Source organism: Biomphalaria glabrata, chromosome 6 (genome assembly GCF_947242115.1).
Source record: "Biomphalaria glabrata chromosome 6, xgBioGlab47.1, whole genome shotgun sequence".
Classification (NCBI taxonomy): Eukaryota; Metazoa; Mollusca; class Gastropoda; family Planorbidae; genus Biomphalaria; species Biomphalaria glabrata.
The window spans coordinates 22,018,283-22,040,162 of NC_074716.1; the positions used below are offsets into that span (position 1 = coordinate 22,018,283).

A 21,880-nucleotide genomic window follows, 5' to 3' on the forward strand; every position below is an offset into this window, starting at 1 on the left:
CTTATTCCTGCAGTATTGAGATATGAGGCAGTGAGTTTGTGGGTCTTCCATCAGATAACATATTTTAAAAATATTTTGTTGTTTTACATTTTTGTTGTTTTACATTTATTCCAACACTTTAAAAGAAATTTAACTATTTTACGCTAATAAAATTTTTCATGATCAGTTTCCATAAACTGATGTAATTGGTAAATCAAAATGAAATCAAGCTTCACACTAAACATTAAAATCAAGAAAAAAAAATGTTTGCAAACATTTTATTTTAACAATAAAATGAAGGTAAATGAAAAAAAAAAGGCTATATACTATAAAAGGAACAAGTCAATTCTAACATCAAATAAGAGAACATAGGAATGTATTCAGTTTGATTATTTGTAACATCAAGTGATAGGGACAAGAAGAGATGAATGTTTTAGATTTATTTCATTACCATTAGAGCACACACACACACATTTATAAAATCACAGCTTTATATTGTTGATACATTAAACAACTGGTTTTAATATACAAGTACATTAGATATTAGGACTTAATAAAAAGGAATGAAATGATTCTTGTTGACATTGATAACATTTGAGACTTCTAACTAAATGCTTTCTCCTGTTCTGGCCTAAAAATGCTCTGAACTGTTAAATGTATATAGAAATCAATGAAGTTTGTTTCTATTAGCCTGCCTCATTGTTATGACACTACTTTGACAGAAAAAGGACATAGGTAAATGCTGCCATGCAAAAAAAAAAAAAGGACTTAATTTATCTTGTCTGAAAAGTAATGTGTAAACTTTTGTCCTATGAAAAACTTCATTAAGCCTGTTCTTAAACTGAAGCTTGACTTTTTGGTTATTATTAATCCATATTAATGTTTCTACACTCTGTTTATCATAGTTTATATCAAGCTATTGGTTTTTAAGATACACTATTGAAATACAGCATTTCACTAAGAAGTTACAATTAGCTACTATTTTTTTTAGCATAAGTCAGCCCTGTACCCCTCCCCATTGAGAGGATATGGAAAACCCTGAAAGAATATATTGGGCTATGGATCATTTAAAATAAGGTCCTAGTTACAAAAATAAAAATGCTCAAGATAGAATGTTTCAATAAATAGATATAATTGTGTGCCTTGCATCAATGAAATTATGTTATAACAGGGACGGAAGAAGTAAGTGTATTTATATCACAATGTCAATGATATTCGAAAACATCCAGCCACAAAAATCTGATTTGTTGCAAATGTAAGTGAATTATAAACATTATATACATGTGCATTGCAATAGAAACATGAAGATAAAACGGTTTCAAATAGAGCAGCACAGATCAAATACTTCAGCTCAAAATGCTGCAAACTTTGTATAGTGACCACAACAAAACAGTAATGACCAGAGACCTAGTATAAAAAAAACAAATAAAAACTATAAATCATCATTAAGTCAATATTCTCTGCCATCAAAATAAATGTTTAAAACTATAAATGGACGGAGAGATTGCACAATATGGACCAATATAACACAGCCTCAGATCTATGTTATTGGCAATAAATTAAGTCATCACCACTTTTTTTCCTCTAAATAAAAATGTAAATAGAAAACTAGCTTTGTTTGGGCTCACACAAAACAGAAGAATGTGTTCATGGATAAAATTATATAAACTAGAAACACATTTAGAAAACAATTCAAAGCAGCCCAAGTTCACAATTAATTCAAATTGATATTCAATGGGACTTAATACTTAGTTGCAAGAAATACAAATAATTTAGGATTTCTCAACCAAATTTGTGTACATTAAATTTAAGATGTTTAGTGCAACAGAAGTGTTTAATGGATTCCAATGTAATGAACTATTTAGTTTGTTTCTGATTAATTATAGTTTGCCTCAAGCAAGGCCATGGTAGAAGCACTAAATGAGTATACAATGTTGAGTTAGTCACTGCTGCTACTCAAAGATTTTGTTATGCACTAAGCATCTGATGAGTGACACTTGGATGTCCCAGGTTCAGAATATTTCAAAAATATACCTCAAAAAAAAAACACATAATAATTATATTACAGATCCACCATGCAGTAGAAATTACATATGTAGCTACATAGATCAGATCTCAGAGAAAATGACAAAGTTACAATATTTTTACTTTTGTTTCTTTGTTTCCATGTAGAGCTACATTCAAAGAAATGTACTTCCTAGTAAAATAACATCATAGAAATAAAAGTAAAATGATTTTCTACACAAATATTTGTCCTGAATATTCAATAATATAAAGAGCATAAAAAAAATACAAAATGGTTATGACTGTTAATCACTTAAAGTTATAATTAGCATTCCACACAACAGGAACATAATGTCAAAGAATTAACAATGATACACTTATAAAAATTACAATTAAAAATAAAAAGATGAAAGGCTGGAAGATTATAAAAAGTCTTTTTCTTCACATATATCAAGTAATTACAAGTTGACTTGCATTGAGAAATAATATATATATATTGTCAATACATCTTTTTTTTTTTTTTTAAACAAAAGATATTTAGCAGAAAACACAAAATACTGATATGGTGAAATAAGTTTTCCAATAGTGTTATTACCTGGGTTTTCTCATGAAACATTTTCATTTTTTTAATAGGTGTGATTTAGTAGCTGTGATTTGATACTTAGGTGCTAATAATTGAAGTTATGCTAAGAGATCAAGACATGTTTCATATTAGGGTTAGTCATAGGGAACTAGAGTTTTATGGGTAGCATTGAAGATGATTGAAGGTATAAGTGTTAGTAGTAGAGTTAGTTTTCATCTCTAAATTTCCCAATAGTTTTGCTTTCAAATCAATATTGGGATTCGTTACATGAAATTTAGTGTAGTCAGACTTAGGTTAAAAGCTAAGCTTAAGTGTTAGGGTCAACAGTAAATTATAAACAAAGCACCTAAATAACTTTTTTGTTTTGTTTTTTGTATTTGTAGGTCTTTTAAAAGTAAGGGAGGGGGGGAAGAGACTGGGAAGGACAACTCATTGAAAGTAAACATCAAAAATACTTTAGAAAAAAAAAGACAAAACTCATATTAAGTGTAATTGTATCAATTAGTTTGGATCAGTCATGTGATTAAATTTGTAATAGATCTAAACTAACGATAATAAATCTGTGCTTTTAGCTTTTTCATTACACTATGATCCTATCACTTGACTGGACCAGTTGGGAAAGAGGAGGGGGGATCTGTGTGAATTTTACAGAGATCACTTTTTGAATGCATTAAAGAAAACTAACTTCTTCACTCAGGGCTATAGGCTTCAAAGAGACTAATTCCACTTATACCACCACATCTGTCATGTACGATTTCTTTCCCTTGTTAGATACCAAACAAAATAATTAATTACCAATAGTTATTGAAATTAATTGATTATTTTTAAATTGATTCTCCTTTTGTCAGGTATAAGAAATAATTGTGTGAAATTGATGAGATTGGGTGTGGGAGAAATAACATACACAACTTTTTTACCAGACAGAGAGTTGATATAAGCTTTGTAAAACTATGTCAATAGTTTCAATTTCATTAGAAGATAACCAATAGTGACATAAGATTTATAAAATTAAACAGTCTACAAGATCACAAAAATAACATTGATACAAAAGGTGAACTCATGACACATTTATAAACTGAATGACCTAATTAAAAAATAATAATGATGCAAAGATAATCAACCAGCCCTGAATGGATACTCGAGATTAAGCTCTATAGGAGAAGAAAAGATACTAAATCTACATGAACAGTGCTCCTACCATACCTGGCTACAGACCTGCAACAGACTAATCTCACCAAGTCAAAGAAGTAAAGTCAATTAGTTAATAAATAGAAAAACAGTTTCATTTCTCATATAGGTTTGAATTCCGAGGCTTTAGATAGAATATTATTTCAAAAGACTGCATTAGGAACTAAAAATGATGACATTTGATAGCTAAATAGCACTGTTGTCAAAAATGTCAATTAAAGAGCATTACATTTTATTAATCAAATGTACATGTCATGTTATTAATATCAGAATTAAAAGAATGAAATAACCAATCTAAAGGTATCTAGACTTTTTAAAGCATCTCAAAACTAAAGATCAATAGAAACTTTAGGCAGGAGTTTTCCATTAACAGTTTTTGAGACCTTTCTCAATTTATAGATCATACATTGATAAAACTCATTATTTTGTTTCTATAAATGATGATGTATAATTTTTTTTATATTTATATTTTTTATATTAATGTAAATGTAAAAAAAATGTTTGATATAGCTATGAAGATTTTTGTTCTAATATTATCTTTGGCTGATTATCAAAGTTTTGGCTATTAAATAAATAAATGGATGATTGTAAAGAGCTTTTTGAAACTCCTATTGCTACTACGGCTCTAGACTTAATTACAAAATGGTCTTTATAGTAATTAAAGAATCTTGCATGTTGAAATGAACAGGCAGCGTTTAAAACAGGCTTTGTTCAGCAGTAAGGAAGGTCAAGATGGTGCCTCCAAGGGTTCCAGGGGAGACAAATGGGACACAATCCTCTTGAGAAGTTGTGAGCCAATTGAATAAAACTCTTCATGCCAAACATCTTCAATGTATTCCTTCATCTCATCATCATCAACATTGGCCAGAGATTCACCCAAGGCCATGTCTTTATCTAAAACAAGTGAACAAAAAAAGGTCAAAGTAAACTTGTTACAGATTAGATCAAACTACATTAAATACTAAATAACATTGTTTGAAATAAAGATTACGTTCCCAAGTTAATGCTTTTTTTTTTTTATCCCTTTTAATGTATGCCCCATTATTCAATGATGTCTGCATGTACAACCTCAAGCATAAACCCAGTTATTGTAATGCAAATGTAGATCTCCCTACCAATATACTCTGTAAGCAGCTCAGAAAGTTCAATAGCTTCTTCTTGCCCAAAGCTATTTGTACTGGAATGAATCCTACAACTGTAATTGACCAACACTTTACATACACAGGCACTCAGCTGCCAATCTTCTTTGCCAAAGTCTCTCAGTACTTCTAGTAATCTGAAACACAAGTTTGATATCAGAATCTACATGCTAACAAATACAACTAAGCAAACTAAATAAGATGTCATCTATTCACTATTGATCAGTGTTAAGTGTTTGTGAGATGTTCCAATGATATTAAATTTGTGCTGTTCAAACCCTACCACATGAACCCTAAACTTACTTCTTTATGCCACCCTCTTTCTTTAAAATAGGACGTTTTTCTTCATCCAGCATAAAGTTGATGAGAACCCCGCAGGCTATGTAAACTAGTTCTCTGTTATTTGAGTCCAATAAGGTCACCATTATGGCATCCACTGAAATTCAATCATTAACACATTCAGCAGAATCAATAGAGAGTTTATTGTTGTTTGTTTATTTTTAAGAAGATGATAACATAAAGAGATCAATTCAAACAAACAGAAATGCATGTTGATCTTCACAAGAGCTAGATACCTTTATTCTGTGATAAATAATCTCTAACTTGTTTATGTCTTGTCAGATTACCAAACACTCGGGCAGCTTCCAAGATACCTTCCATATTGTTGATCATTAACAGTTTTAAAAGTGCTAGAAAAAAGTAGATGTCATTTAGATTCTAAAACAGACAAAACAGTACAAATCTACAGGTGAGAACATTACTAAAAAACTATACCCATGTCTTAACACTACCAGTGGACTGCTTTTTGGGTAATTTCCGAAAAGGTCGCTATGTTGGTGGACCTTGCCTATTTGATAAACAGAAATGAGTCAGAATCTAAAAATAACCAACCAATCATAATTAATTACATGTTTAGCTTTGCAAATGGCAATGCCCATGTGTTTATGTTGAATAGGTGTGGTTTTACATGAAAATTAGTAATAAACAAGAATCAAGCACATAATAGGTAGGTCTAGGCTTTTAATAACTCTTAAGGAGTCAGAATTTTGTTAGGAATAATGTTTTTACCTCCATTGAAAGATACTGTGAGAGTGATTCATTCAAAAAATTTTGATTTTCATTAGATCTAGAGCTTGAAAGATGACAAAAAAAAAACGGGCGTGGCCCACAGGACATAGGGTAGTCTGTTTCAGGGCTTAAGGGCTGGTGGGGTTAATCTTCTGACTTTCTTAAATCGAATGTAATTAATAACAGGATGGCTGCCTGGTCAAGTGACATGCACTTCCCACTGTTGTCATGATGGTCCCCAGTTTGAACCCCACCCGCTGTTATACTCTATCATCCTGATGGACGTTTGGGCTAGTACCTAATCATTTTCCTTTCTGAAGGGATGCCCAAAGTATATAAGTCAAGTCAAATCTGGTGACTTAACAGTATTAGCTACTTCATAATTAATTACAATGGATTTAATTTTACACACAAAAACATGGTCTTAATAAGATAGGTTTTAATAATACTTTTTTTTTCAGCTTAAAAAGTCTGTATATTCCTATTAACACCCCAAAAAAAATGTGTACGTAAGTGCCCATTCTACATACAACTTACACTGAGCTATATTTAGCTGCAGTCCAATCTGGCTCTGATTGTTAATGATGTAGTAGGATAAATTGTTGATGGCAACCACAGCATTAATAATGACTTCTTCATGGTGAATAATGTCTTTTTCATCTGAGAGTTACACAAAATATATTGGTGAATAGCATGCATTCTAGGTTTCAAGTGAAAATTTTTTAAAATAAAATACAAAATACATGTTAATCAAACCTATTTCTTCCTAAGATAATAATTACAGTGACATAGTGAGTGTTGAATAATCCTTAAATCAAGTTTTAAAAAAACACAAATAAATTGGTTCTCTGGCATCCAATACAAAATTAGACTTGTGTTATCCTTACAAAAGAATAGCTTACCAATTATTTTCAGCAACAGTTTCATGAATTCACTATTTTTACTAATGGCAGTGCCAACTTCTTCATTTATTGTCAGATTGGCGATCACTCTCATTACCTAGGATGTAATATTATGTAATAATCATTACAATTCTATCTAAATATAAAAACATGTTACAAACATCAAATATTGTGACTACTTCTGGCTAAAATGACATTATTTTTAAATTAAAATATTAACAAAAATAAAATATGAAGTATTGCAAATGAAACAAATAAAAAAAAACCTTAATTAGAACATCTTCCACTTTGCTGACTTGAGTTTCTCCTTTGTCCACACTACCACTTAAATCTTCCTCTGGACCATATGCTCTAGTCCTTCCCTGATGGTAGAGTTACTTAATTAATACTTACAATAATTTAAAAAAAAAATACTTCTTTAAAGGCAAGAAATGCCAAAATATGTTTGTTATTCATTAAGAATAGAACAGAAGCAACAAATAATATCTTCAGACAAACAGCAGAAGACAGTCTTCACTTACTTGTTGGTCCAACTCTAAGTATGTCTTGAGAATCAGCAGTAATGTTTCAATAGAATTACTTTCATGAAACAGTTTGAGCCTGGCTGCATCATTCTTGATGGTAAGGTTACCAATAACAAAACAAAGCCTGACAACTAAATCCTGAGAACATTTCAATAAGCAGTTTATCACCTATAAAGAAATACTAATAACCAATATTACAATTGAATAAGAAGTTACTCTAACAAATACAAAGAAAAGCTGTGAACAATTTTTTACAATTAATTAAGTTCATAACATTTTTTAACATGACATTCAACTTACATCTTTCATTAAATGCCTTTTTAATAAACTGACAAAAGCCTTATAAAACTGAGGCAAGTTTGCTAATACTGAACAGCAGTCTGTATGAAGAGTACTTTTACTGCAAAACAGAAAGTACATTAACAGTTACAACAGTGAAAAGAAATGAGTACAGTACTAATCAAACAAGACTGCTAGATTACATTGAAAAAAAAACTGAGCATTTATCATGTTTTCTCATTTGAAGATTTGATAATTAGTGTTGAACATTTTCAGATAAAACTACAGAATCCCCCTTTTCACAACATGCAAACTTTTTGTAAGAGTAAACTTGTTGTACACATACGATACCAATGAATAGATCACCTTAGTATTCTTGAGATGTACATCATTAGATCACTATCACCAGAGTAAGTTTCCATGACCAGAACAAGTCCATCAATCACATTGTGTGTAAGAAATCTATCTCTCCCAGAGCTGGTGTCTGCTAGATTTCTCAGTGCTGCTGTCAACTATCAAGAAGTGAAATAATGAAGTATAAGAAATAAAAAAGTTGTGGATGTTCATTTGGCTAAGCCTTTCTTTAAATGTGAAAGAATGAGAACAATACAATAATCCTCTTACTTGAACAAGTATGTGTCCAAAGTGTTCTCCAGGTTTCTCACTGTTACCATTCTAGAAAAAGAAAACATTTTTTTTTGTTGTTGATCAATACAAAATATATTGACAGTCCAAAACAAAACTTAAATGTTGGTCTTGAAAGGATTGAAAAGATGTGTGTATCACTATCTTCTGTGAATGTGAAGACTGATAGCTCTTTTCTGTTATCTACTTTGGACAGGATGATTCTTGTAGTAACTTCTTTTTGTGGACCCACTCTTAGGATCATTGTACATCCAGTCTCTGGATACAGCATTATGAACCAACATGGGGTACTCAGCATTAGGATCCCCCAAGTATGTAATGGCATCCAGGAAAAGCTTAAATGGGAAACTAAGTATATATGATATTCTGATGTTTATTCCAATAAAAAAATTACTGCAGCTTACAGTAATTGGCTAACAATATTGTATTAACTTAACACATGGTTTTATGTGTATTACATCATATCTTGTATTGTAGTCAACTGCAATTAATTATCCTTTTGCTATTAACTCACTACTTAACTCAATATTCCAGAGTGCTAAAATCTTTTTTAAAACAGCGTAAATAATGAACATTAAATGTATTTAAAGTAATATAAAATATGATCCTTTTCAGATTAGGAGTTACTGCAATACATAAAATAAGCTTTAAATAACCTATACTTACTACTTTATTTATGGAATGCATTAGTAGAGCCAATGTTTTTATGCAATCCAATTTGGCAAGTCTTTTTAAAATATCTGCGTTTCCAGTAAGAAACTTGACAGCTCCAACCAAATATATCAAAGCTTCCCAGGAATGTGTCACATCTGTAGCTCGAATAGTTTCTAAGAGTAAGTCTACAAAATAGAATTTTACAGTAAATTAGAAAACAAAATTTGAAACACAAGCCATAAAAAAATGTTCAGATTGGTGCATTGATCTATAAAAATGTTGTCTAATTTAATATTAACCTAGTAAATTCTATTATGCTTGAAAAGTATGTGCAACATTTGTGTATACAAATCACTATATGGTAACATAGTAATAAAAAAAAAAAGTAAAGTACCCTAAAGTTCCCCTTTCAGACCTTGCAATCTCTATAGGGCAGATGATGTTAAGGTCATCTATTTCTTTGGCCAACAGTTAATGAGTAGGGTGTCATGCGTCAGCACAACAACCTACTACCTTTACTTCCCCCCCCCCCCCCCCCCCCCAAAAAAAAAAAGTTGGATGTCCTCAGGGGCAACCTAAAAAAAAAACAAAATTTAAAATCCCAGTCTTCACCAAGATTTTAGCCCAGGACCCCAGGTTCGGAAGTCAAGCTCTTAACCACTCAGCCACTGCGTCTGCTATAAATGATTGTGCTGCATCTTTAAACTAAGAAAAACGTGCTTATCTGAGAATCTTAACAAGTCAGATATTGAGTTTGAAATAAAACTTTAATTATGAAAATCAAAGCAGAAGCATAAATCTACATGTAGTTGTGAGCACACATGATTTGACAATTGTTTTGAGCCAAGAGCAAGAGGATTTTGAAAATCGTTGGCAGAGAACATTATAGACTTACACAATAAATGGGATATGGCATTGATTTAAACAAAATAACAAAAAACAATGGGGGAATGTAATATAACAATCATTTCTGGTTACATCACAGATTAAAGTAGTTATCTTTATGGAAAGACTTGGCAGGGAAATGAGAGGGTAAAATTTCTAAGTGAGTTAAAAAAATGTTTAACACTCAACACTCCTATCTATCCACTTAGCATTTCTAGCATAAAAAAATAATAATTTATTAATAAAGAAATTAATAGTGAGGACAGATGCATCAAATTAGAAATATAAAAACATGATTACTTACTTAGTAAATTATCTTCCAAAAAATAAATATCATTTTTATCGCTGCGACCAATTTTAAAAATTAATTTGCAGACATTCAATAAATTGTTCCCAGCCACTTTAAACTGATGAAGAAGAAAATAAAAGTGAAACAAATTGAGGTGAAATCTGTTGCAAAGTAGAGTGCACATAAAAAAGACAAAAACAAAATCTACTCATACAATATTTTCAGTCGTTGTCCACTAAGACTTGAGATAAAAAGGTGTACTTGACCAATACATTTATAGGGCATGCAAGCCAATAGCTCATCACCTAGTACCAAGAATCCCTATTAAACAGAAATAACTAGTAAGTCCTCAGTGCTGAATAAAAAACCTGTTGGACAGTATGATTTCAGCTCTTTAAAATTTGAATAGGTGGATGCTTACTCAACCACTCTAAAACAGCACTATGTCACTCATTGAGTTTCAAATAATGAAAAAAAAAATGTTAAATGAATCCTTGCAATCAACACTGCAAAGAAGATCAACATGTGAAACACATCTTGATCAAGTTTAAGATACAACAATGTTTACGCAAGGGATATGACAAAAAGGGAGTTTATTTCTTCCACTGTTTGATTCTTTTCATGTTTTCTAAACAAATAATATATGTTTCATGTAGTGACTTAAGATTTAGATAAAAAAGGATTTCATGTTCTGTTTATATGAAGAGTTTACAATGAGACCTAACCAGCTTTAATTTTCCTAAAACATGTTGGGTATCCAATGTGCACATCATCTATTCCCAGTATTTCAAATTTGAACAGCCTAGTACTTCACAAGTCCAACGTGAAAATGGCAAGTGATAAAAATATACCTACTGCCAATATAAGTCTCACTAATTTCAACACAACTCGTGGCTCTTCCACATCCAGCAGTTTAAAAATAGTTTTCAGGAGATTAGCTCGATGTTCAAACTGCTTGGTTAGACAGTTATGCTTATCAAGCGCATCATATAACAGTCCTGCCAGTTCATAGATTCGGTTGCAATCTTTCTCTGTCAAAGAAAATGGTATTACTCAGTGAGAGATGTCATTTATTACACATTTTAAAAATGTATACAAATTTAAATTAGTATTCTTCTAACAGTATAAATTATTTTTTGATTATTGAAAATTTTTATTTTGGATAGTATTCACTTAATGATTCTAAGATTTAAAATCTAAAAAAATGTCAATATTTATAAATTTTTTGTAAAGTTAGAATCATTTTAAATAATGATTTTACTCTTGAGTGATGATAGCTCCACAACCAATGGCTCTACATCTCTAGTATACACATCTTCTGGTTCTGATGGAACATCCACATTGCCTAGACATTACCAATCAATATTTAAGAATTAGAAATACAAATTAATATACTAGATAATAAAAGTTTATGAATAATTATTATACTCAATAATTTAAGTATATGAAGATTAAAAGGAATCAAGAAGATAATATATTATACTAAACAATAATTATGATTAAAAAAAAAAATATTTCTATACCATCACAGTGAGATCTCTGGCTCCCAGCACTGCTTTCTCTGCTATCACCAGCATTGCCTGAAGGTAAGGATGTTTTGGCATCAAAAGAATCTTCAGAGAGATCACTGCTGCCAATAGTAGCTTTTTCTCCAGAAGATTCTGAATAAGTTAATTCTTGAATTTTGAAAAAAAAAAAGAAAAGTAAAAATTGAATTACAAGTTTATAGAAACACATTTTAAAACTATTTTATGAAACATCAGGGGATATTTGCATTTCTGTCGGCATTAATGTACAGTATAGACATATTTTGTGAATCCTAATGCTAATGATAAGCCAACAATGTCAAAATTTTAATTGTTAGTTCACATGTTAGAAGTAATAATATATAATATAATAATTTTTTTTCAAAAACATTTTTAAAAAATCAGCCTTAAAATAGACATGCATAGATAATAAATGTAGATATTTTTAATGACAAAATAATGTATAAATGTCTAATCCTTTTTATTTGACCAGTAGTAAGAGAAAGTAAATGCTTGAATTTAAAGTAACTTTTAAAAACATTTTTCTTTTTTTAAACAAATTGTACTATTTGTTTTGCTTTTTTTAGATAAAGGCATACAAACTCACCATCTCCTTGACCAGAGCGAATTAAAGAGCTCTCTGAACCTTCTCCGCTTGAAGGTAACTTTGAACGATTACCAGACCCTCTTCGAGCAGGTGCTTTGGAAAGGTCTATTGGTGGTGGACGTGGTACAAGAATATTCTCACAATCTAAAGGACTAATAGGTTTTGGGTGCTACAGAAAAAAAAAAATCTGTATGTTAAAAAAAAAAAACATGAATCAATCAGTGATCAATCTTTCTATAGATATTCAATATATATAAAGAAAATTTGATTTAGTAAACAATCTGCTTTGGCCAGTGCCCTTAAATTTAGCTTTATGTCTATTGAGTTTTAAAACTAAAAAAAAAAAATAATTTAAAACTAGATTAATAATGTAACCTCATCCACTGCAAAATTTGTAATTCCCTGACACGGCATTAAAATATAATTCATATTAGAAATACCCAAAAGCATTGGTATTAAATTTCAAGTGATTGAATGGAGAATCTGAAAGTCTAAAAAAAAAATATTGTGACATAAAAATAATTGAAACAGGATGCTATATTTCATGCCTAGATCTTTAACTATGCTAATGCATATATCAACATCATCAAAGAATGTTGAAAAATCAATCAAGAACAGATGATAAATGATTAGGTTACTATTTATCTTGGGCTCATTGTAGACTAAATGGAAAGTTATTGCATGTTGCTTCCTTTACAGTAGCCTTTCTTTTTCTCTATTCTTTATTACTATCAGTATATTTTTTATTCCAAAATGCCACAATATTATCTGCAGTGGTTCAGAAATCTTTACAGATTCACAATCCAGTCTTCAAGCATTGACTAGCAAAATATATCATCTAGCTAAATAAGATAATCCATACAATGTCAAAATTTACTATCACAGTCACATTACAATGGATCTCTGGGCACTTGAAGGGAAATGAAAAGGCTAATACTAATATAGACTATCAAAGGCAGGATCCTCCAAGGCAGAAGTAGACAGACCAGTTCACACCCAAGTCAATGCTAGTCAGTAAGAAGAGAGGCTCAACCAATGGGCATTAGGATTCACAGGCAGAGTTATGTTATACAAGTTTTTGAAAAGCTCATGTTTGAATCGCAAGTCAACAATGATACAAGAGCAGTTTATACAGAAAAAAAAAAGGAAAATTAGAATTAGCTTCCTGTTTAACCTAGACAACTTTATAAAAAAAAAAAACTAGTTTAAAATGCCTGAAAGATGCTCCAAGCTCTTGGGAACTGCTAACTGTCTTTTGGATAGACTTTCTGCAGTGGATGAGTTACAAGAGACTAAAAATGTGTGTGACTAACATAATCAAGGGGTGACAGTCGTGTACCAGAGACAGGCCGAGAATCAGGTCCTTCAAAATGACGAGATGTCAAACTGAAAATAAAACAGTAGTTGTATAAAAACTAATATACCACTGCTACATCTTTGCAAGATTGAAATTCTCTAGTGTCATGAATGACTATTAATTAGTTAGTTAAATTTATCTTCCTCAAAGCTTTCCTTCTACTGTTGATAATGAAAACCTTTGAAAATTGTACACTGGCACTTTTGAAATATAAACGTAGAATACTAAAGTATAGGAAAAGTTTTTAAGACACTTTTTGTGCGTCATCTAAAGGCCCTGACTCACTTCAGAGTGAAACGAAAATAGATCTAATGAAAATGTAAAATTAATACAGTATTTTATTTTCTTTATAAGTTTTTAAATTAAAGTTTCAAAACAGAAATTCTGATGTAGCCTAGGAAAAATTTTTCCTAAGAATTATTTTAAATAAAAAACTATAATATTTAAAAATTGGGTTTATTTTATGTGATTACATTAAATCTACTTTTGACTACATTAAAAATATAAATCACTTAAAAAGTTTAAGTTTAAGAGAATTTTGGGACTAAGGTCAAGGATATAATATTTCATTTACCTAAAGGCACTAGGTGGCCTTGTTTCTGGTGCTCGATTTGTTGAAGTGGGAAAAAGGTGTCTCTGTTCTTCCCGAGGTGTGTTGGGACGTTTTGTATCAAATGTTCTAAGAGAAGATCTAGCAGCATTAACAATTTGAGCACTTGTGGGAATATTTTCCGGGAGAGCGTAAAATGGCTTCTTAGGTTTTTTATTATCCATTTCAATAAGATCTACTACCAGAAAAAAGACACATCAATTAAGTTATGATTCACACAGTTGTAACATATATAAATTTAAGTCAAGCAGACGAAGCTATTGTCATTTTTTCCATGTCTGCACCTTTCTTTGTTAAACTTTAGAAGAATATAATCCTAGACCATGGAACATGTATATGAAAGCCTTGAATACAATCGTGACCTCCGTGACGAAGGCGCCGATACAATACTACTGACGAAGAAATGTGCAGACTGGAATAAAGGTCTTTAACTGCTTCAAATGTGGCTAAAGTGTGACAAAATATGTAGGTCACAGCTGGGTCTTCATTGTCATGTGAAATAGTGCACTCCTCTCTAATATCTCAAAACAGTGCTTTTTTAAATACCAAATGCCTTTCTTATATAATGAATGACAGATCTTGAGTACTCTAATATCTATATTATATTCCTTACCACTGAGTGATTGATGACTGACTGACTGATTGATCAAGAGATCTTAAACTAGCAAATGGATCCACATGAAATTTTGTTACAGGTTCCTTGTACTAGTTAATTATGTGCTTGCTAAGACACAAATTTGACAGATTCGAAACATGAACGCTGCTATTTACGAAAAAGCGCAACCTGTCTATTTTGCATTTTATTTTTGGTATTTCCCCAAAAGATCGCATTCTATATATAAAATATAAATAGAAAAAGCACAAAATTAGGACATTCTGTACTTTCTTTTTCTCCAACTTTTAAAAAATTTGAAATGTCACTTCCCTGTCTAAATAAAAGAGTTTTTAAAAATCAGAATAGCTTTGAAAAGATCTAGATCTAGAGTCTATTTCTTTTTTTAATAGAGAGAAAGAGAGAGCAAGGAATGATATTTTGTAGCTTTGTTGTTTCTCAACATTTACAAGGGATCAAATAAATGATACAGTGAATAAAACCAAACTGATATTTCCTTTTATTTAGAGGACATAATACCACATTAAATGTAGTGTGGGAAACGGCAATGTGGCATTCAAATGGGGCCTTTGGAGAATCCTTTTATTCTCTAGGCCTGAAACTGATGGTCTAAAGAAATGTTTGCAGTGTTCTATGAAATATAAAACAAAGTTTTGAATACCAACTACAGTTAACGAACAGTTTCATAGACTTTAAATAATGAGGAGAGCAATGAATCAGACTGCCTTTTGTATTCCATGGCGTGAACAAAACCGAAAGACAGACTTGGACTTAGCAGATGACGTTGCACTACTCAGGTCTACAAATAAACGCATACAAGAAATGACAGAGAGCTTTGATAGAGAGGCACCCAAAATTGGCCTCTGCATAAACTTGGATAAGACTAAAATTGTGCGAGTTGGATACAAAGCAAAGGATTTAGTGAGTCAGAGCTTGAAGAGTTGAACAAGTTCACATACCTTGGCAGCATCATAACAAACAATGATGTAGGGTGCTGAATAGGAAAGGCAGGGAGCATTTTTTAAAGGCTGCAACCTAATTGGACAAGTCAAGCCATTGGACTTGAAACAAAAATACACCTACTTGACACAATTGTCATCCCAACAGCAACATATATGCATACGAGACATGGAAGTCATCTACCAAAAAAAGTGAAAAGACTAAAAGTGACTCAACAAAGATGTTTAAGATGGATTTTAGAAGTCAGTAATAGAGATCGGCTCTCGAACAAGGAAATCCTTGCATTGCATGAGATTTACAGGACATGTTCTCCAACTAAATGAATTATGCATACCAAGAGTTTCGATAACATGGAGCCCAATACAAGGAAAGCGCAAACAAGGACGTCCTCGTATAACTGGGTGTCACACTTTTATGGAGGATCTCAGAGCAGTGAGGAGGCGCGATGAATTAGTGGTAAAGCACTTGGCTACCAAACCGAGGGTCCCGGTTTTGAATCCTGGTAAAGACTAACTAGGATTTTGAATTTCAGGATCTTTGGGCGCCTCTGAATCCACCCAGCTCAAATGGGTACCTGACTAAAGTTGGGGAAAGTAAAGGCGGTTCGTCTTTGTGTTGGCCACATAACACCCTTGTTAACCATGGGCCACAGAAACAGATGACATTTACATCATCTGCCCCATTGATCGCAAGGTCTGAAAGAAGAACTTCACTTTTTTTTTCAGAGCAGTGAACACCAGGTGGAAAGAGGCTTCAGACTTTGCCACCCAAAGATTGATCTAGAATAATTTAAATATGATATAGACTTAACTAGTACTAGAACTAAGAAATAATATATATATACAACTCTAGAAGACATATAATGTGTTAAATTGAAATATTGCTTGATTTTGTAACTGATTATCATTATATTTATTGATAATTATCTATGTCTAGATCTAAATTTAACTTACTATTATGTTAGGATAACTGTGACTGTCCAATTAAGATCAGAAGAATAAAGAGTTGAGACTCAAACTACTCAAAGAAACAGTCACCTCAATGTTGATTTACACTCAATGAATGATTTCCATAGGCCAATGAATGATACACATCATACTCATTGCTTAAATTATTCTTGCTTGGACTCCTAGACCTAGGTAGTCTTAGTCACTTAGTGTAGACTAGTCAAGACTAGTCATAATCAGATCTATAATAAAACTATTTAGTAATAAAAGTCAAGATCTATACAATTCTAATACATAGTCTAGAAATTGATATAGTCAATCAATTCTAGTCATTCTTATCTCTCTACTTCTAGATTTAAGAGTTAGATTATCTACAAGAATTATGACTAGATTTTGTACTCTAGACTAGATCTATAATAATATAATTATGAATTATAAATGTAGAAGATCATTATTACATACTTTACATACTAAATGTAGATCTATTTAAATTAAGTTAAAACTCATACTATCACTGAGGAGAGTATCTGATCTGTCACCATTCTGAATGAATGACATTCATGATTCACTATATGTCTAACACTACTAATACTCAGTCTGATTCTCTATTAGAATCTAAATTTCTAGTACAAGTTATGATATGTATGAGATAATGGGCAATGGGTGACTATACTATAATGATGTCACTATGTTACTCTATATAATTTCTCTAGTAACTCTAGTATTTGTAACTTGAATACAATACTACAAGAAAGAGTCTAGAATGTTTGTTATATTGTTATGAATTTACTTTTTATCTAGATCTAGTATTAGATTCTATATTGATCTATATATATATATATTCTATATCTAGATTATTTATTATTAAAATAATCTAGATTTTGACAATTTTGCAGATTGATTGAGATTCTAAATCTACTCTTATTAAACTTATTAATTATTATTAATAATAATGTCTTATTTATTTATAATTCACAAATAATTGGTCTTATAAATATATATTATATAGATCTACTATAATTAGTATAATATAGTCTTATATCTAGACTAGTTTATGCTAGTTAGTATTTGACTATTAGTATTAAGAATCAATAGAAGTTGACTAGCACTACCAGATCTAGCAGTTAGACTAGAGTAGAGTTAGAGTAAGAGTGTCACTAGAGAAGTAGAGTACAACTACACAGAGTCTCAGACTACTGTCTCTCCCTGAGTGAATAGATCTATTTAGATCTAGATATATATTATCTAGACCTAGTAAATTCTAGTACTCAAGTACTGAACTTGAGTAACTAAATCTAGTAACTAGACTAGAGTTTCAGTGACTCACTGACTGTCACATACTTCACATAGTGACAGTCACAATGACATACCATTTCACTGTGATTTTCATTTTTTGGCATTATCATTCATTATGTTTTTTTTATAGTTATACCATGCATGATTATCATTTATGGTTATCTAAAGTAAATACTAAATTTCATACTAAAGATTACCTAGAAAGTAGATCTACCAATCTACCGTCTCTAGAGTAGGTACTTCGATAAACTGACCTAGATCCATTTTTTTTTTCTCCCAAAAAATGGCTGAAAAGTGTGTCAGCACATTTTACCCTTTTTTTAGGGGTGGTCATTTCCATCAAAGTTTTAGCATATTGTATTTGATTTGAGGACTAATTATGATTACTTTTTGTAAACATAAGATATCAGAGATCATTTTTATTTGCTTTTGAAGCCAATCTGTTAAATTTTTCTTAACAAAAGTTTATGTGAAAGTTGACATTTTTTCCTATAAAAGTTACAACAATGCTGTTTGCTACAATAATTTATCATATTATGAAATGTGTATATTTCAAATTTCATTAAATTCTCTTGGCGCACTTTAAAGATATTTGATATTAAAATTAACAAAGACAAAGAAGGGTAAAATTTTCTTTTTTAAATAAAATAAAAGTGTTTATGGTTACAACAATCTCACTAATTCTATTGAATTTAGCATGTTAATATATATATGTGTGCTAAGTTTGAACTTTGTAGCTTGGCGCACTCTTTAGATATTAATTTTCAAAGTTGATGGTTAAAATCTATTTTTAGTAACAACCAACACTGTGATTTACTGGAAATGGTCAATTTCTGTCTATCACGAGCTATTTTTAGAAGCACACATAGGAATTTTTCATTTAAATTAACTTTTATAGTGTTTGAATGCTAGATTATGGAGAGGGAATGTGTCTTTATTATAATGACTTTGTAATCTGCAAATTTTAAAGTAAAAGTTTAATTACTTTAAAAAATAATATTAACTATTACAATTTTTTTTTTTCATATTTTTAGCTCAGCGAACTAATAATTATTATTTTTTTCTGTGTGTTGTTTTTTTCTATTAATATACATGTAAATTAATAGTTAATAAATGAGTACATTATATTTTTAAAATGATGAGCTATTATTGCACAAAAATTCAAGTAAAAAATCTTTTAATAACTTCTATAAAATTGCAAGGTTTCTTTTTTATTTTATTGTCCGAAGCAAGAAATTTTTCATTTACAATCTAATTTTTAAAGCATTTAAATTAAGGCATTTTAAAATGATTAATTGCCAGTGCTCTACAAAAAGGTTAAAACTGTTTTTTTATGAAGTTTATGAAACTTATAGTCATTAAATTTTAGGAAATATTTTTCTGCGCAGTGCTATTTTCATTTATAATTTATAAGAATTATCTATCTGATGCATATAAATAGCTATTTAAATACAGTAGAATTATAATTAAACAAAATAAAACACAATACAGATCTCTGATTATTTTTATTTGTGATTTTTGGGCTCATATGATGACAAAATCACATATATTTTTATTTTTTGTCGAAGGCTTTTTTATATATTAATTAACTGTTTTTCAAAGATTTTATTGCTTGGTCTTATTTTTTAAATTTATTTTAACAGAATACTGGTTAATGTAAAAGAGTGTGAAGTTTCAACCCCATATCTTTAAGACTTTTTATAATACAGTTAATTTAAGTTCAACTGTCAGTTGTTTCGGTCACAGATTTTTTTTTTATTTACAAAGGCTAAAGAAGGCTAATTTTTGGCCACTAAAAATTTAATAACTTCCCTCACAATTAACTCAGCAATATAAAATTGGTATCATTGGAAAGCATTTCTCAAGCTCTATCTAACTACATAGGTTTCGTTGCATTGTGATCATTTTGAAATTTTTATCGAAGTACCTATCTAGAGTCTATATATAAAATATATTCTATATACTATATCGTATTACGTATATCTAAATGTTAATAATAGGGAACGTGTGGAGTAGATTTAATGCTCTTTTTTTTATTTACATCCATCGATAAAGGGGAATTTCGATCTAGAGTCTAGATCTATTTCAAATAATGTAGATTAGGTCTTAATGTAAACACACAAACTAAAGAAAAAAATAATTATCTAGGACGAAATGCCAGATAGATGTAGATACAAGCGGATGTTTACTTAGCGCATGCGTAGACTTATTTTCCTATTTATTTATTTTTTTATGCGGGCTAGTTCGTGACCTCCGTGACCCCTATGTCGAAGGTGCCGGCTAGTTACCCTGTAGGCCGTACTTTGCAACGATCTTAGTAAACTCCATCCCTCACGCGGTCAATCATAGTTTTAGATAGGTCTAGATGTAAATTCGAGTCTTTATAATAACAAACTGACATGGTAGCTGGATCTGTATAGATCTACATTATATAGATTAAGATGTAAATCTAAATAAGAAAGATTCATTTGGTAAGAAGTCGGGGACGCATATTTTTTTTCTGTTTTATATAGTGCTTTTTTTTTGTAAAAAAAAAAAAAAAAAGTGCCGGTACTCATTGACGGAATGCCTAACTTTAAGCTACAGATAAATTAATAATAACGTTAAAATACAAGAAAAGTAATAATTTATTTCCCCAAATTGAAAAAGGTGCCGGTACGCCGTACCGGAGCGTATATTGAAAATGTAGGCCTACTAAGCTACTGGAGATAGCATTAATTGCAACAATAAGTTGAATAAGATGTGGCAGCAATTGAACTGTGCTCTCCCCCAAAAAGTGAATGTCAACATGCAAGATATATAGCAGACGCAGGGCCGCCCTTATTTGGGTAATTGGAGACCCTATTTAAAGGTGGTTACCTATTATAGTTTTCCTATGCCTATTATATAGCCTAAGGCCGGTCTTGGCAGACGAGGTCCCAATCGGCGCCTTCGACATAGAGGTCACGTTCCAATCCTATGGGATATTGAGAGTAGGCTAATTTACGAAACTGTGTACAGTTAGGATTCATCGTAATTAATATCTGTTCTTTGTGCTCTTCTAGGAACATAGAGCATCAGTATAAAAAAAAATGGCACTACCCTGAGTCTCTTGCTAGTCTTTTAATGGCTTCCCAGATAATCTTGTCCTCTCAGCTTCATTTGGTATTCTAGTAGGCTACACAGCTGTGTCGCGTGGTCTTTTTTCTTGAAGTTATGAGTTGAGTTGAGGTATTTTAAGTAAATATACTTTATTGTCACATTTTTTTCACGAATTTTCAAGATCTTCCATTGTTGCTTTAAAGTGCCAAACAATAGATTAATTTAATGCATAGCCTAAGAGTGACGTTGCAACAATAGAAATGTAATTTCCCACATCATATGCTTGCCTTCCACAGTTCTGCAAACATAAATTCCGATGTTTTTCAAGAATGCTTCCGCGAGACCTAAACCAGGTTTATTATTATTTCATGGTGTCAGAGTAAAACTTAAAATGCTGTCCAGATAAAGGTTTTTCGTTAATCTAATTATGACTTCTTTTTATTTTGAGCAACCAATCTTGAATTTGGAATGCAAAGATCGATCTATATCAAGAGTTTTTAAGATTTCAACAGCAGGTGAGCTTTTGTTTCAAAGGACCGTTAGCTGGTGCATATAGTAAACAAAATGCCGGATGACTGGGAATGCGGATAGGTCAACAGGGGCCGTGAAGTTTACAAAACTATAAATATTAATGATAGTGAAGAGGGAGATCCGCAATTGCTATTAAAGAAAATAGAAGACTACATAACTTAATAAGGCCAAGACAAAATAAAAGAGTGTCTAGATTTAGAGCACATCAGAGAA

The 21,880-nt window shown here is 31.1% G+C and overlaps 1 protein-coding gene across 5 annotated transcripts; it reads right to left on the reverse strand.

Moving 5' to 3' along the window:
- Window positions 1–241: 241 nt before the first annotated feature.
- Window positions 242–20,218, reverse strand: LOC106078801 (armadillo repeat-containing protein 2-like). 5 transcript variants are annotated; one of them, XM_056033629.1, is made up of 21 exons: window positions 20,177–20,218; window positions 16,766–17,001; window positions 14,204–14,417; window positions 13,586–13,658; window positions 12,273–12,441; window positions 11,663–11,815; window positions 11,401–11,484; window positions 10,995–11,170; window positions 10,155–10,257; window positions 8,978–9,150; window positions 8,291–8,341; window positions 8,033–8,178; window positions 7,688–7,787; window positions 7,385–7,525; window positions 7,130–7,225; window positions 6,864–6,960; window positions 6,499–6,621; window positions 5,469–5,582; window positions 5,197–5,329; window positions 4,870–5,030; window positions 2,356–4,648 (listed from the first exon to the last, which is right to left on the reverse strand). In XM_056033629.1, exons 3-21 carry the CDS (start codon window positions 14,401–14,403, stop codon window positions 4,482–4,484), a joined length of 2,460 nt encoding a protein of 819 aa, XP_055889604.1. In that variant the 5' UTR covers window positions 14,404–14,417; window positions 16,766–17,001; window positions 20,177–20,218; the 3' UTR covers window positions 2,356–4,481. The 5 variants fall into 5 exon arrangements, with proteins under 5 accessions (XP_013095284.2, XP_055889606.1, XP_055889604.1 ...); XM_056033630.1 differs by lacking the exon at window positions 20,177–20,218 and adding an exon at window positions 18,253–18,275; XM_013239828.2 differs by lacking the exon at window positions 20,177–20,218 and adding an exon at window positions 18,253–18,268 and having other exon boundaries at window positions 16,766–17,012.
- Window positions 20,219–21,880: the final 1,662 nt, after the last annotated feature.

What these genes read in the sequence shown, in the direction of transcription:
- LOC106078801 (XM_013239830.2), bottom strand. Translation starts at nt 14,403, where the DNA reads ATGGATAATAAAAAACCTAAGAAGCCATTTTACGCTCTCCCGGAAAAT. An exon ending in TACATCTCAAGAATACTAAG is followed by an intron (nt 7,788 to 8,032) that starts GTGATCTATTCA and finishes TCTGTTTTGCAG; the next exon opens with TAAAAGTACTCTTCATACAG. An exon ending in AAAGAGGGTGGCATAAAGAA is followed by an intron (nt 5,031 to 5,196) that starts GTAAGTTTAGGG and finishes CTTGTGTTTCAG; the next exon opens with ATTACTAGAAGTACTGAGAG.